The sequence below is a fragment of the Drosophila rhopaloa genome, unplaced genomic scaffold (assembly GCF_018152115.1).
Source record: "Drosophila rhopaloa isolate 14029-0021.01 unplaced genomic scaffold, ASM1815211v1 contig_2, whole genome shotgun sequence".
NCBI lineage: Eukaryota > Metazoa > Arthropoda > Insecta > Diptera > Drosophilidae > Drosophila > Drosophila rhopaloa.
The window spans coordinates 20479429-20495232 of record NW_025335083.1 but is presented as its reverse complement, the minus strand read 5'-3'; the positions used below and the strand labels follow the sequence as shown (position 1 = coordinate 20495232).

The window sequence follows — 15804 nt, the reverse complement described above, 5'->3', positions numbered from 1 at the left end:
CTCAGATAAAGAGCCAGAGAGTTTTGATATATATAACGACCAGCCAGTCGGGCGATGTATTCCGATGGAAACGCCAGTTCTGTTGGCACTGCTAATCAACAAGTCCACGAAAATATAACCCAACCCCTTATTGACACCCAAAAAAAAACGTAAACAATATATTCAATAACATATATTGGGATTTTACGCGAGAACACTTTCTGTGCTTCTACAAAAAATAATTTGGGTTTTTCAGATTACCTCAGCTCATGTACGTAAATCATTAAAATATTCAAAAAATCAAAATAAATTAAATTAAATAAATTATTGTGACAAGCACGAAGCGACAGTTATTAGTGACTATTAAAGTGTTAAATATTGAAAAAAAAAACCAGAGATAATATATACAAAAGCCGTTATATTTTACAATTGCATGACCATAGTTCTGTGACAAATGCCTGAAATGCCATTCATTCTAAATCAGATAAGTCAGGGGCAGTACCTATTTTCTGTTGTTCTATATAAGCATTTCATTTTTCACTGTATATCTCCATTTCTAGATATGATGAAATAATTAATTACTCTATCCTTGTCAAATTATATTTATTAATTGTGTTTATAAAAATTACTTTGCACTTGATTACTTTAAAAATTATATAAATTCAGTTCAGAATTTCTTCTTTAGCCCCAAACTCTTTAAAATATTACAATTAAAACTTGTCAAACATTCTTAAGCTATTTCCTTGTTTGGCTTACACAGGTAATCAATTATTTATACTTCCTTTTTTATTCTTTGTTCCTATAACACAGTGTACTGATAATTAATAATTTCAAGACAAGTCATTTGCCACTTTTAGAAAAAAAAATGTAATAGAAAAACAAATATTTTTGTGTGCCATGTCATCAATAATCTATAATCCAATATAAATGATATATTTTGGGAGTGCTGGCCGAACTGAATACATACCAATATTGATATTCAAGTAGCGATTGCCGGCTTTTTTTGTGGTCTGTGTTATTGTTTTGGTTTTGTTTGCCCAACTCGTCATCGATTTCAGTGCTCACATAAGCGAGTAAATAGCCCCACTCACTCCCAGTATTATTTACTTATTATTTTTTATCAGTTTTTTTACGACTCGAACGACTCAGTCGAACTCGGCTTCGTCTGGCCGGCTTTGGATTGTGGAGTCTCGATGCTATAACAAATCCGTGGGGCATCAAGCCGAACCAGTCCCAGCTCGACTCTGAGCCCCATCGGTTGTAGCCGCGCTTGCCATAATTTCCGCAACCATCGCAACCAGAGAACTAATTTTATTTTATTTCATTTGTACTTTTCCCGTCCTGCCCTCCTTTGACCACCAACGCAAACAAAATGCGTCGCGCAGACGCTTTTGCTGTCACGGTTTGTGCGATTTTGGCCCTGCTGCAGACGATGGAACCGGTAAAGGCCGAGGGGTAAGTCAATTCCCAATATACTATGTTATCTGATTGGCCGAAACACACACCCAAGTCCAGAATATTAGTAATTTAAGGTTTGAGGAAGGCAAAATCCTAAGTCTAATCCAAGCAAGATAGGTCTAGTTCTCACAAAAACACATTATTTATAGTATTAATAGGGTGTGGAAAAATTAAAAGTATAGCTATTGATCAAAATAATATTGGTATTCGGTTGAGTTCTTAATGAAGTTAGGAAAAAGGCATCGATTAAGATAATATTGGTTGAAATTAAACTTATTTAAAAATAAGAATTATTTAAATTTGGTTATTATAACTCTCACCACATAATTACTTAAAATATTTTATAGCAATTACTACTATTATTTTACCAGCAACTGTATTGATGTTGGTGTCTGTTTAATTAATTAAGTATGCATATAAGCTGATAGGGTCGTTTTGAAATGAGCTTCAAGGTAATTATATTGTGTTTTGAATTTATTCCCTTTTTTATACGTTTACTCATTTATTAGTATACTTGTTTGTTCCATCTTGATTGCCTTTGGGGTAATAGAGGAAAGTTTTCTAATCTTTGTAGCCCATTAATTTTATTATAAATAAAACCAAATAACTATTTATTTGTTAGAAACCAAAAAAAATTATTAATTTTCGTTTTGCTAGGTCCAAAAGGTAGCTAAGTGTTTTAATGAATTGTATGGAAATCAATTACGTGTTCTTTATCACATCTCTAAATGGAATTTCTTGTTCACTTCAACTTGTGGTGCTAATTGAATATCACAATAAGCCTTTATACATAAGAATTATTATATTTTATAATTAAACAAGTGAACACGTCACATATTTTGTTTGGCTTAATGGTTCTGTTGATGAATACATCATTAATTTATGACACGATCGCGTATCTGTTCTTTTTACAATGTTAATTATCAGTAATTATAATCGAATGTAGAGGTGGAATATTGAAGGCAATTAAGAATTTCAAAAAGTTAGAATAATCCCAGTGAAGGTGTGTAATAATTTTACTGTGCGAAATGTAGGAAACAAAGTAAGCTATACAAAAAATAAGTGATGATCAAAGTTAACAACATTGGTGTACGTGATCGAGGACTGTAAGTGCGAGAAAAATGGCTGATCGTAATAAACTTGGATTATATCAACTCTGAGCCGGTTTCAAATTTTTTTTTGAAGCAGATCAGGTTCCTGAAATCTTTACCGTTATCTCCAGGGCTATTATGAATGCATGTATAAATACATATGTATAGAAATTTATGTATTTATGTACATATTGTCACAGAACAAAAAAAAAACCAAAACACATTAGCCTAAAAAGCATTTTTGAGTGCCGAGAACATTGATAAAGATGAGGTTAAAGGCGATTGCACAACCAATCTTAAGAGTTCCATGTCGTTTCAATTCGCTTAGAGATTAAACCTAATTAACATGATTTATTAATATTCAAGTTTGAGTTTGTCAATAACAGTTTCAATTTTGATAATTACGGAATAGAGATCAAGAATAGAAATATTTTGAAACCAAAAACAATCTTATAAGTGCCATGTCCTATCAATTGGCCTTGACATCAAACCTAAATAACACGATCTATTAATATTAAGTTTAACTATAAAGTGAATGTTATATTTTGATAATTACAAAATTGAGATCAAGAATAGAAATATTTTAAAGTGGAAATTTCAATGTACTATAGTAATAAAATATTAATTATTCGATCTTAACCTAATATGTAAGAGACTTAGAAGAAAAAGAATGTATTTAAGATAATTTCTATAATGTAAAATTTTCTGTGGTGCTAACATTGTTTGACTAATTCGATTCCAGTAAATACACCATTGTGGGTCCCGGAACCATCCACTCTCATCGCGAATACAATGTGGCCGTGGCTGTGCACCAGACCAAGGAGCCGGTCACCCTGAAGGTGGGCATCACCGGACCCTCCTACAACGAGACCCAGACCGTGGAGCTGGCCAAGTCCGATGAGTTCAAGCAGATCACCTTCAAACTGCCTCCCCTGGAGTCGGGTGACTATAATCTCACGGCCGAGGGCATCAAGGGGCTGGAGTTCAAGAACTCCACCAAGCTGAACTATGAGAACTTCAAGCCGTACATCAAAATCCAGACCGACAAGGGCAAGTACAAGCCCGGCGATACGATCAACTACCGTGTGCTCTTCCTCAACGAGAACCTGTTGCCGGATACGGCCGAGGATGAGGTGGTGGTGTGGTTCGAGGACTCCAAGCGGAATCGCATCAAGCAGGAGAAGCACATCAAGACCACTGGTGGCGTGTACACTGGAAAATTCGAGCTCTCCGAATTCGCCACCTTGGGCTCCTGGTCCCTGCAGGTCCAGAATGGTGGGCAGCAGTCAAATACGGAGGGCGGTATGTTCGGACGTCATTACAGACCTTATCCCTTCTGGCGTCGGTCGGATGAACGGGTCAACTTCGAGGTGGAGAAGTACGTGCTGCCCAAGTACTCGGTCAAAATGGAGGCCACCAAGCAGGTTTCAGTGCGAGATGGCGAACTAAACGTTGTGCTGAAGGCCAAGTAAGTATACCCCTTAATCAGCATTTTCCTAATGATCGTAATATTCAAAAAATCCCCTTAGCTACACTTACGGCAAGCCCGTGAACGGCAAGGTTCTGGTCAATGTCCACTTGGATGAGACGAGCGTGTGGGAGAATGTCGATGGCAAGACCGTGCGCAACGACTTCCCCGGCCACTCCGTGATTGGCACCGCCGACATGGTCGGTGGCAAGGCCAAGCTGACCTTGGATCTCAAGGAGTTCGCCAGCTATCTGCCGCACAAGACCTCCTCTTCCTATGCCACGATCACGGCCACCGTCGAGGAGGATTTCACCGGCGTGAAGCTGAACGAGACGGCTGGTGTCCAACTGTATCCCTATCGCTACGAGATGTCCTGCACGGACTACTCCACATGCTTCTCCTTCAAGCCCGACAAGGAGCACGAAATAGACTTCAAAATAACATTCGTCGATGGTTCACTGGTCACGGACACCAAATCCGTGGTGAAGGTGGGTACACGATCTTGGAAGTCCTGGATATGCTAACTAACATATATATATTCCAAACAAAGGCCAAGTTCACTGAGGGAATCCGACGCAATTACGGTTTCTATGGCTATGGACAGGTACATGAGGAGCAACCACTGCCCAAGATTGAGAAGAAGACTATCGTGTTCGAGAGCCATTTGAATGAGTCCAGCGTGGCGCCTTTCAAGGTGACTCTACCCGATCTGCCGGACATGGCCAACTTCACCCGCTTCTATAGCATTGAGCTGGAGTTTGTCGACGAGAAGCGCGAACTCTACACCACCTATCCCTATAGGGAGCCAAAGAAGATTGAAAATCCCGATCCTGAGGAGGAGGAAAAGGAGTGGTTCAGGGCCGAAGTGCACAGGCCCAAGGACACCTGGAGGTTAGTAAGAGCAATCAATGGGCATAACAAAAAAAAATAAAATATTTAAATAAATGAATACCGTGAAATCCTCCACTACTAAGACCAATGAATATAACTCAACATTTATTACAGCCTCAAGATCGGCCAGGAGTATCAGGTGACCCTCAACTCCAGCCGTCCGCTCAAATACTTTGTGTACAACATCGTGGGACGTGGAAACATTCTGGAAACGAAGCGAGTCGAGCTGGAAGAGCCCAAGAAAACCGTCAATGTCACCATTAAGCCCACCTTCCTTACTTCTCCCAATGGCCGTGTGTACTTCTACTACGTGGATGAGACTGGCGAGTTCCGATATGCCGAGGAAACCTTTAGCGTGGAGGTGGAGCTGCAGAACAAGATCGAGATCAAGGCCCCCGAGGAGGTGAAGCCTGGTGCCGATGTCGAGCTGGAGATCAAGACGCCGCCAAAGTCCTTCGTTGGCCTGCTGGCCGTCGATCAGAGTGTGCTCCTGCTGGGCAACAACAACGACTTGAACAAGGACTCGTTCAACTGGCGTCTGAATGGCTATGAAACCTCCACTCCCTGGCAGGGTGGCTACTCCTACTTCCCCGGAGAACGTTCCGGAGTCGTCACGATGACCAATGCCTATTTCTTCTACAATCGCACTGCTCCAATCTCCCATTTACGTAAGTGAATTACAACTTTTTAATATAATAATATGATTCAAAATATGATTGTAAAAATGTATTACATATTTTTAAGCCAAAGTCAACTTCCATATCAACTGTAGAACTTAAAAAAAGTTTAAATTTAGGGTAGTTATAAAAAAAGCATTTATTTATTGTCCATCGTAAACCGATCCCTTTCGTGCTAGGATGTACTTTTTTTCTATTAAATGGTTTTTTTTTTAAATGGTCTATAAGGTATCACATTTTTCATTCTTATAAAATTAGGCAAGTAATACTACACGAATTGGTTAAGTCCCATTTCGTTTATATTATTTTAAGTCTTTAATTTTCAGTTTTTGAAGTATCCGAGTAGATACAAATTTTAATGAATATCAATTATCAAATCTTCTTTACAAAAAATTATATTGAATAAATTTTGTTATTTCTTCTTAATGGCGCTTAGATTACATTGTCTCGAAAAGACTTACTCAAATATACCTCTTTAAAACCATTTCAGAAGCCTTCGGATCTGCTGGAGTTGCTGGAGTTGGTGGAGGAAACTTCGCCATGAGGAAAACGGCAGTGGCACACGATTCCGCGGCATTCCACACAACCACCGCAATGATGGGAGCTGCTCCACAAGCCGTGGGATTCGCTGCCGAAGGAGCATCTGCAGCAGCCCCTGTAGTGCGAAAGAACTTTGCGGAGACCTGGATTTTCGCCGACATTGAGAGCACGGAGGAGGAGGTCTTCAAGTGGGTGAAGACCATACCCGATACGATTACCAACTGGGTGGTCACCGGCTTCTCGCTGCATCCGGTCAAGGGATTGGGTGTCACGGACGAGAAGGTGAACGTCAAGACTTTCCAGCCGTTCTTCGTCTCCGTCCGACTGCCCTTCTCGGTGAAACGCGGAGAGGTGATCAATGTGCCGGCCCTGGTCTTTAACTATCTGCCCAAGCAACTGGACGTGGAACTGACCCTGGACAACGAGGATGCCGAGTACGACTTTGTGGATGCCTCCAACGAGGTTATTGGTGACCAAAAGCGTTCGCAGAAGATCCGAGTGGGTGCCAACGAAGCTGCGGGCGCCTCTTTCCTAATCCGACCAAAGGTCATTGGCAATATTCTACTCAAATTCACGGCCATCTCACCGCTGGCCGGCGATGCTGTGCACAAGGCACTGAAGGTAATTCCAGAGGGTACCACTCAGTACCAGAACCGGGCATTCTTCATCAATCTCAAGGATACGGGCGAGTTCAAGAACACCTTCCAGCTGGAGGTGCCGGAGGAGGTGGTTCCCGATTCGGAGCGCGTGGAATTCGGACTGGTGGGTGATCTCCTGGGACCAGTGGTCAAGAACCTGGAGAATCTCCTGCGATTGCCCAGCGGTTGCGGGGAGCAGACCATGTCCAAGCTGGTGCCCAACTATCTGGTCCGGGATTACCTGAAGAGCATCAAGAAGTTGACTCCAGCCCTGGACACTCGCATCAAGCGGAATCTGCAGGAGGGCTATCAGAATATGTTGCACTATCGCCACGACGACGGCAGCTTCAGTTCCTTTGGACCCTACAAGTGGAGGGAGGAGGACCCGGAGCGCAATGGCTCCACCTGGCTGACCGCCTATGTCCTGCGTTCGTTCAGCAAGATCAAGGACATCGTTGATCTGGATGAGCAGCTCTTGGCCAAGGGCTATGAATTCCTGCTGACTCGCCAGGCGGAAAATGGCAGCTTTACGGAAACCGGTGAATACTTCTACGGCTCGCAGCGATCCCTGCTCACCCTCACCGCCAGCTCCCTGTTGGCTCTGCTGGAGGAGGAGAAGCCCAAGCAGGAGGCCATCGACAAGGCAGTGTCCTACCTGAGCGCCAACACGGAGGAATCCCTGGAGCTGTTGCCCAAATCCATCGCCATCTATGCCCTGCAAAAGGCCAAGGCGCCAGGAGCTGCCAAACAGGTGGCCGCCCTTAAATCCCTGGCCAAGCAGGAGGAGGATCGCACCTGGTGGACCGAGGATCTGGACAAGCTGCGTACCTCCGGGAACTGCAGACGCTGGTGGTGTTGGGTGTGGAGTCAGGATGTGGAGATCACCTCCTATGCCCTGCTTTCACTTCTGGAGTCGGAAGACGAGACGGCCGACACTGTGCTGAACACGGTGCGCTGGCTGGTGGCCCAGCGGAATAGCTTCGGAGGATTCGCCTCCAGCCAGGACACAGTGGTCGGGCTCACCGCCCTGATCAAGTTCGCCGAGAAGTCTGGCTACGAGGCAGCCAAGTGGGAGGTGACCGTCTCCAACAAGGGCAAGCGTGAGAAGACCGAGAAGCTGACCACATCGGAGGAGAACGATCTGCTGCTCCAGACGGTCGAGTTCCCGCAGGGCACCAAGTCTCTGGAGTTCGAGGCCAAGGGCACTGGCGCGGCTCTCGTCCAGATCAGCTACCAGTACAATGTGGTGGAGAAGGTGCCGAAACAGAGTTTCAAGGTCCAGACCACCGTCTTGCCTGAGACTTCGCCAGCGAAACTGGAATTGGGCGTTTGCGTGGACTTCGTGGAGGAGGGCGAGGCCAAGGAATCCAACATGGCCATTCTGGAGGTGGCCCTGCCCTCCGGCTACACCGCCGATGAGGATAGCTTCAAGAACATCCGAGATATTGCTCGAGTGCGGGTGAGTTAGAGGCCTCTTAGCTATTAGTTTTACAAAAATAACACTCACTTTTTTTACCCTTTTGTAGTTGGTGGAGACCAAGAACGGTGACTCAGTGGTGGTTGTCTACTTCGAGAATCTGGCCAAGAACGAAAACAAATGCATTCCCATCGAGGCCTACAGGACCCATGCCGTGGCCAACCAGAAGCCATCCTCTGTGATCCTCTACGATTACTATGACACGAACAAGAAGGCCACCGAGTACTACTCCATCGACTCGAAGCTCTGCGACATTTGCGAAGGTGACGAGTGCAAGAGCAAGTGCTAAACTAATCAAACCAAAACGAACTACAATACCTTCTGTCCTAACATCAAATAAAATATTGTGATTATAATGTATACATTTATTGCATTGCTGTTTTTTTAAAAGGGACCTATATTATTGGGACCCTTCTGAAAGTCTGTCTTCGTAGTATTCCCTGGAAGAAATCAAAACCATATTCAAATTCAAGAGAAACAAGAGTGGAAACGGTGAATTGATACGCTGGCTATGAGAACTGCCGCAAGTTGGGATCCGAATTGGTGACCCTCGAAACCAACGAAGAATTTGATGCTGTTGCTCAGTATTTAAAAAGCAATGGATACAGCTCGCATTACTGGACATCTGGCAATGACCTGGCAAATACCGGCAAACACTATTGGTTCACCAATGCTCAGCCCTTAATTTCAGATCGGTGGGGTCTTAATGAACCCGACAACGCTGGTGGAATAGAGCACTGCATCAACCTGGAATACTCACTAGGGCAACATTACGTTTTGAACGATCGTCCATGCTCCAATCATATAAACGCTATGCTAAGTTATATATGCAAGGCTCCCAAGTTGGAAACCATATCCATTCTGGTGTGGAATTAAGCTCATGATGGTTCACTTTCAGGTAATAAATAACGTCACTGTAATTTGCCTACTAAAAACCAAGATGGCAATGTACTTTTCTGTTTTTATCTCAAAATAATAAAACATCCCACAAAAAAATAAACACCTTGATTTTTAAAACAACTATAGTAAGTATATTATTTAATGTGTAGTATACTTTAAGGGAAAACTTTAAAAATCAAGTATCTTAAACAAGCTGTCTTTTCGGCATTGACTTTCAAATACGCTCGAGCTCTAAAAATCGCGCATTGGATTAATGGACAAAAAATCGACCCAAAAATACAAGACAAGACATTTAAAGACAGATTTTAAGAGAGTCAAACCACAATCATTTATAAGTATCCCACTTAAAAATCGCATGTCTGTAAGTAAAGTTATGGTCTTAGAAGTGCAGGTTTTAGGGAACTTTTCTGCATAGCCATTTTTCGAAAATCTGGAAAGTTATGGTCTTTACCCAGGTAACCAGGTTACCGGATTTCGAAAGGAAAACTGACACATCATTCGAGAAGGAACCAAATTCAAATTGTAATAGTCAAATCCAGGACGTTGTCATCTAAAATGGAGCTAAGAGTGTGCATGAACTTCCTGGAGAAGGACAAGGCCAAGAAATCCAATCTCCATTTACGCGATCCATTCAACAATCTGGCTTATTTAACAAAATAAAAAAAAGTATTTATTGTTTTTTTTATAAGTACTTCTAAATCCTTGCACCATTTACTTAATTAATGCACCAATATTTATCGCAGTTGGTGGAGCGCAAGAATAAAGAATCAGTGTTGGCCGTCTACTTTGAAAGTCTGAAAAGGAATGAAAGCAAATGCATTCCCGTCGAGGCATACAAGCCATTTATGGTGACCAATCTGAAACAGTCCGTTTTTATCTACGATTATAATGACAGGATGGTAACCGAATAATACAAATTGGAATCGAAGCTCATTGACTTGAAGTCCCAGTAACTAGTGCTAAGCCTCGTAAATCATTTTCGGCACTGTTGATCTAATCGCCCACCTTTTTATAGCACTCCTTCAAGTTAAATCCAATATACTTTAATCACGCTCAATGTCAGATCGCAGATAAGAAACTGCCGAGTCACCAGTTAATATTTGTAAACATTGTGCTAGTTTATGTCATTAAAACTTAGGGGTTTATCTTTAATTTAAAATGATTAGCTGAATTCAAACAATTTTTGTCATTTCAAACACTTGGCACGATGACACAAAATAATATGTGGCATTTTGAGGTGTGAGTATGTCTGGTGCGGTAACCCTTATCTGCTACGTGCGATTTTGCATACCGATAAGGCGGTGGTGACTTGCGATTCAACGGAACTACATGTGTATTATATATGTTTCGGTAAGTGGCTCGAAGTGGAGGAGTACTCGAGCTACAAGAATCTAATTAATATTAATAACCCCTCTAAATTTAGCCCCCGGCTCATGTCGGTTTCGGGGAATAGGCAACGTGAGCGCGAGCGCATATACAAGCGCTACCAAATGGTAATCCTTCCTACTTCTGCTTCAAAAGCCTCAACATCAATGACTGAATGAATGGGTGGATGGCGATAAGAATGATTAGATCGTTTGGCCAACGATAATGCGAACGTGAACTTGCAACGGCCCACTCAATAACATTGTATAATCCTTTAAATTAACTGCATTAAATGGGGTACCCAATGTTGCTGATAAACCGACAACAAACAAATAGGCTGCCAGTCTAGTGAAAGGCACAAAGCCATTCTGAAGGCAATAAAAACCTCAGTAGTTCGTTGTAATAGCTTATGCACAACGGTTCGATATTTAACAGGCAGTTGTTATATGAAAATAACACCCTCTTGCAGGATTTTTAACATTAAAAACGTAACGCATCCTTATGAAAATCAAAGGATTTTTAGAAATAAAGGAGTAGTTAGTTAGATTTAAATTACATTTTTGGTGAAATAAAAATAATAGAGGTGTAGTTGGTTGAATAACAATTACATTTTTGGTGAAATAAAAATAACACAGGTGTAGTTGGTTTAATTACAATTACATTTTTGGTGAAATAAAAAAGAAAACAGTGCGACAATGAGTGACGAAAAATCCAAACCGACGTCGGTCCTTCAGCACATTGAATCGACGCTGTATGTGATCAACCAGCTGTGCATAGGATTCGTGACCATTTGGGTTAGCTGGACCTGTTTGCGCAAGGACCTCTCGGGAATTCGGCTGCACGCCTGGCTGGTGACCTTTGGATTTGTTTTCCTAATGGCCGAGGGCATGATGTGCTTCTACGATGGCAGTTGGCTAACACTTCGCTATTCCCGGAAATACAAGACTGCCTTTCACGTGGTCCTTCAGATCCTAGGCGGCGGCATGGGCGTGGCTGGATGTTTGATACAATTAATACGTGACGACTGGTCAGTTAGTGTTACAATCCATGCCCGCTTGGGTTTTGCCGCCTTCGTCCTGTGCCTCATCTCGTTGCTCAGCGGTGTGGCCGCCTTTCTGGCCAGATCCTTCAGTCGGGCTATCCCGCCGCTGATCAACAAGACCTTCCATGTGGTCCTCAGTTTTGCTGCATTCGTGATCGCCATGATGGCTCAGTTCTATGGATATACACAAACAGGAATTTTCCGAGGCCAAGGGCAGGACTTCGTTATCCTGATGCAGGTCGTCACTATGGTCCTGATGGTCCTCACCAGCATTGGCGCCATGAAATCTCTCTACCAGAAATTTGGCAGCTTGGCCAGTTAGAACATACTCATAATTTAGTTAAGATGAAAAATTTATTTATCTATTGTTTAAAGTAATTTTATTTCATAAAAAACTTACACCAAAGATTTGTTTCATATTTTAAGCTAAGAGAACATCAAATAAATCGACTGACAAAATATTACAATTAAAAAAAATTTTATTACCTTAAGAAATTCTTTTAATAAATGCTAAGAAATTTTATCTATCTGAAATTCGTGTTTTAATTTGAAATCGAACAAATAAGTAAGCTTAAGATAAATTAAAAGTCCCAAATAGTAATATAATTATTCGTTAAAATATATTAAACATATTTCCTACTAAATACCTTTAAAGACATCTTTAAACTAAAAAAAATCTAGGCCTGAAGAATATATATAATGGGCTAATAGAATGTTTAAACCTTACAAAAACCAGTTAAAAACTCTTAACAAATGAAACTGGTGAACACAAACTGGCAAACTTCCTGTTTTTCAATGTTAATTTGCTAATTTCAATTAGTTTATTAAGAAGAAATTAACTATTTATTGTAATCACTATAATAATTTATAAATTCGTAAACTTTCTAGACTTATTAAAGCAAATAAATTAATAAATAAAATTTGAAAATTATCACAAGCAAGTCTTGTAATGATGTACATATAGCTATAAAAGTTAGCGCATCATAATCTTGTTCAAATGTATAGCTATAATAACAGTAAGGGCATCATAATTTTATAAATAAACAACTTATTTAACCTTTAAATATGGGAGGGTTGAGTTTTTGTTTTTCTCAAACGCTCAATTCACAAAACCTGTATAAATTTAACGGTTACTTTCTTATTTTTTTTATAAAAGTACAAAATTTTATATTTATTGCAAAACTTAACAGGTATACTGCTACCTATGTGGCGGCTTGAGCAGGTTGTAAGTATAGGGGATAACAAATTATACGAGATATATATTTAATTTCGATTTTAATACCTTTATGCTTTTAAATACATATGTGTCTTGATGGGAGGTCATGTGGGTGGCATCTTTTTAATCTTCTTTTTTCTCGGGGTCCATAACAGCCTTTTCGCCAATGAGTTAGGGTTCTCACCCAGACGAGTGAAATAATTTTCCGAGTGTGTTCGGCATACATCGCCTATCTTTGGCATTTTTAGATCTCTTTCTAAACGGTTACATTCAAAGTAAAAGATAAATATAATATAGCCCCGCAACTTATGCAACGCAAAGGGAGTAATTGGAAAGAAAAGTATAGCATTCCTTCTTTGTTTTTTGTGAATGTGGACCTTAGACAAACACAACTTATTGTTTCAATTATTATAATTGTGGAAATCAGCAGAGATTGGAAAACAACCATATTCAAGCCAAACCCGTTAATATTTATTTACGTTAGAAAAACACCCTACATATGTAGCTACACGGATTTTGAAAGCCCTACTATTCCAGTGAATTCTATTATATTTTTATATTATTATTTCCTGTCCTGATTAATTATAATTGTTTACCAACAAAATAAGTTGTGTAGCTTGTTTTTTTATATTAAATTTACAATAGCTATACTGTCAGCACTGTTGCATTGATAAAGCTTGCAAATGTAGTGTTGATAAGTGCAAATTAATCAGTTAACAATCTATCGCATCCAACAATTGCGCGCTATCGTAAATTTAAAAAACAGGCACGCGATTGAAGGTCTATTTGCGGTTTGGTAAGCACTTTAATAGCTTCCCGTGGCGTAAACCGATATCAATAGGAATAAAAAGAACAATCTTTCTGTGGTCTAGACGGGTGATCGTGTAAATGACGCTGCAAGAAAGGCTTCGGCAGTCGCTTCATAAACATTCGAGCCGATGGTCTGACTAACAAAGTTCAATGGGCGTATCGGTCGCACTTGAAACATTTTAAATTGCTATCATAGTTTAGGCACCCGCTTGGTTTTGCCCAATATTACGTCAATAAAAAATTTGTGCTAATTTGTCAGTGAACATTGGCAGGAGTATTATCAGGCGACAATTGTATGAATGTTAACACGAAAATAACATTATTTTAACGTACTGATAAAAGCCGGCGGGTGAAAAACGGAAACTACAATGTCCGAGAGTCAGCAGCCAGTGGTTAGTAGAACCCAGTCAACCGTCGACTACGGCAGCACGATCCGGACGGAATCACAGCGCCGTCCCACATTTATTCCGATCGAATCCCCGCGACGTTATTCAAAAATGAGCCACAATTCGCTGTCCGGCCATGAGGCCCAGAATCGCCTCCAGAGAGTGGAGTACTTCCTGAATGTTTTGAATCAGATGTGCATTGGATTTATCACCATCTATATATCATATCTGACCCTGCGCACTGGATTATCCGGCACTGGACTGCACGCCTGGCTGGTCACCATAGGGGTAAATATATATACGATTATCGCCTAGTAATCGGAGACTAAACAGGATCTTGTTTATCACAGTTCTCGTTCTTCATGGCCGAGGGCGTTATGGTCCACTACGGTGGAAATGTCTTGACCAACGGATATAAACGCCAAACGAAGACCACGATACATTGGGTACTCCTCACACTGGGGGGCGGATGTGGGGCAGCTGGAGCCCTTATCAAAATGATTCAGAAGGGGTTTTTGCTCCAGTCAACACATGGGAAGCTGGGTAAGTAAACACAGACAAATTGTGCATATTATTGGGCAGCACGCAAATGTATAAATACTTGTGGAAAACTACATTTTAAAAGTTTTTAAGGCCTTATTTTAAAAGCAATAAATACTTAACTTTTACAAACGGTTTTATTTTAAAATTAAACCTCACTCGGACGAAACAAAAATAAGGCAATTATCACCCAAACAAAACAAAAGAAAATCATAATAGTATTTACTATCACATATATCTATAATTAACTTGATTTATATAGCAATAACTCCTTGTGTTTAGGGCATTTATTTTAAAAATACGCCTGAGCCGTTAAATCTGCTAAAAATATTCCGTCTCAGTTTTAGTAACTTTTTTGTTAAAAAAGCTGGATATGCTTTCATCGTTTTTGTAACAAAAAAAAAATGAGCAGGGAGTGATTTATTTATAATATGTTACCAATTATGATTTTTTTCCTGCGCTGTTTGATATTTTAAACTGTCATACAGCTACTTTTTTATTGTGTGTGATTCGAAGTCCAACATGTGGCTATAATCACAATCAATTGCCTTGATAATATTTACATTATTTAAACTCTTATCGGTCTCTAAGTAATCTATGTGTTAATCGCCCGCAGGGATGACCGCCTTTATACTGTGCATTCTGGCCATGTCCTCCGGCGTGGCTGCACTTTTCTCCGCCCGCGTGAAGAAGCTGATTACACCATTGCTGAACAAGACGTTCCACAATTTCCTCGGATTTGCTTGCTTTGTGATCGCACTGGTGACCCAGTATTACGGCTACCAGACGGGATACTTTAAGAGCCGCAGTGAGACAGACTTTCAGATCCTGATGAAGTGCCTCACCCTCATATCTCTGGTTCTTTCGAGCTACGGACCGATGAAGGCGCTCTATCAAAAGTTTAAAAATATATCAAATCAGTTTTAAGTAGAAGAAATAGACTTAGCCTTATGAATGTAAATAGAAAATTAAATTAAAATTAAATTTCGTCAATATCTTAAATTTCTTTGGTTTCATTCTTTTCTGACCTTTCTAACAATTCGTGGCTAATCTTATCGTTCATTCATTTTTGAGTACATTTAATTTATGGACCCCATAAACTTGGGTAAATACTTCGTCAATGCATCATTAGTGACTGGGAAATCCCGGTGTTGTAACACACTCATTGTCACCGTCTGAAAATCCCCCTTCAAAAAAAAAGATTACCGCCTTTTGATTGACAGGTGATAAGAACTGCTCGTGTTATAAACCGGCTATCAACTATACTTCATTGTTTAGCTTCAAGATGCTATCAGCTTAAGTAGTCTATTACTTAATAAGTGGCAA

General features: G+C 40.6%; 3 protein-coding genes and 1 pseudogene across 4 annotated transcripts; all 4 read left to right on the top strand.

Annotated features, from left to right (window-relative positions):
- The first annotated feature begins 75 nt into the window (after positions 1 to 75).
- Positions 76 to 8579, top strand: LOC108048557 (alpha-2-macroglobulin). Of its 2 annotated transcripts, XM_017129303.2 has the most exons (8): positions 76 to 250; positions 1365 to 1434; positions 3271 to 3996; positions 4058 to 4484; positions 4547 to 4887; positions 5002 to 5555; positions 6055 to 8201; positions 8269 to 8579. In XM_017129303.2, the coding sequence occupies exons 2-8, from the start codon at positions 1412 to 1414 to the stop codon at positions 8506 to 8508; spliced, it is 4458 nt and encodes a 1485-aa protein (XP_016984792.2). In that variant the 5' UTR covers positions 76 to 250; positions 1365 to 1411; the 3' UTR covers positions 8509 to 8579. The 2 variants fall into 2 exon arrangements, with proteins under 2 accessions (XP_016984792.2, XP_016984791.2); XM_017129302.2 differs by lacking the exon at positions 76 to 250 and having other exon boundaries at positions 1189 to 1434.
- Positions 8580 to 8699: 120 nt separating this feature from the next.
- LOC108048551 lies at positions 8700 to 10030 on the top strand (annotated as a pseudogene).
- An 868-nt stretch (positions 10031 to 10898) lies between these two features.
- LOC108048555 lies at positions 10899 to 11984 on the top strand. The gene has a single exon (XM_017129299.2). The coding sequence runs from the start codon at positions 11180 to 11182 to the stop codon at positions 11846 to 11848; it is 669 nt and encodes a 222-aa protein (XP_016984788.1). The 5' UTR covers positions 10899 to 11179; the 3' UTR covers positions 11849 to 11984.
- Positions 11985 to 13617: 1633 nt separating this feature from the next.
- Positions 13618 to 15480, top strand: LOC108048554 (transmembrane reductase CYB561D2). The gene is made up of 3 exons (XM_017129298.2): positions 13618 to 14226; positions 14289 to 14481; positions 15095 to 15480. Exons 1-3 carry the CDS (start codon positions 13921 to 13923, stop codon positions 15403 to 15405), a joined length of 810 nt encoding a protein of 269 aa, XP_016984787.1. The 5' UTR covers positions 13618 to 13920; the 3' UTR covers positions 15406 to 15480.
- Positions 15481 to 15804: the final 324 nt, after the last annotated feature.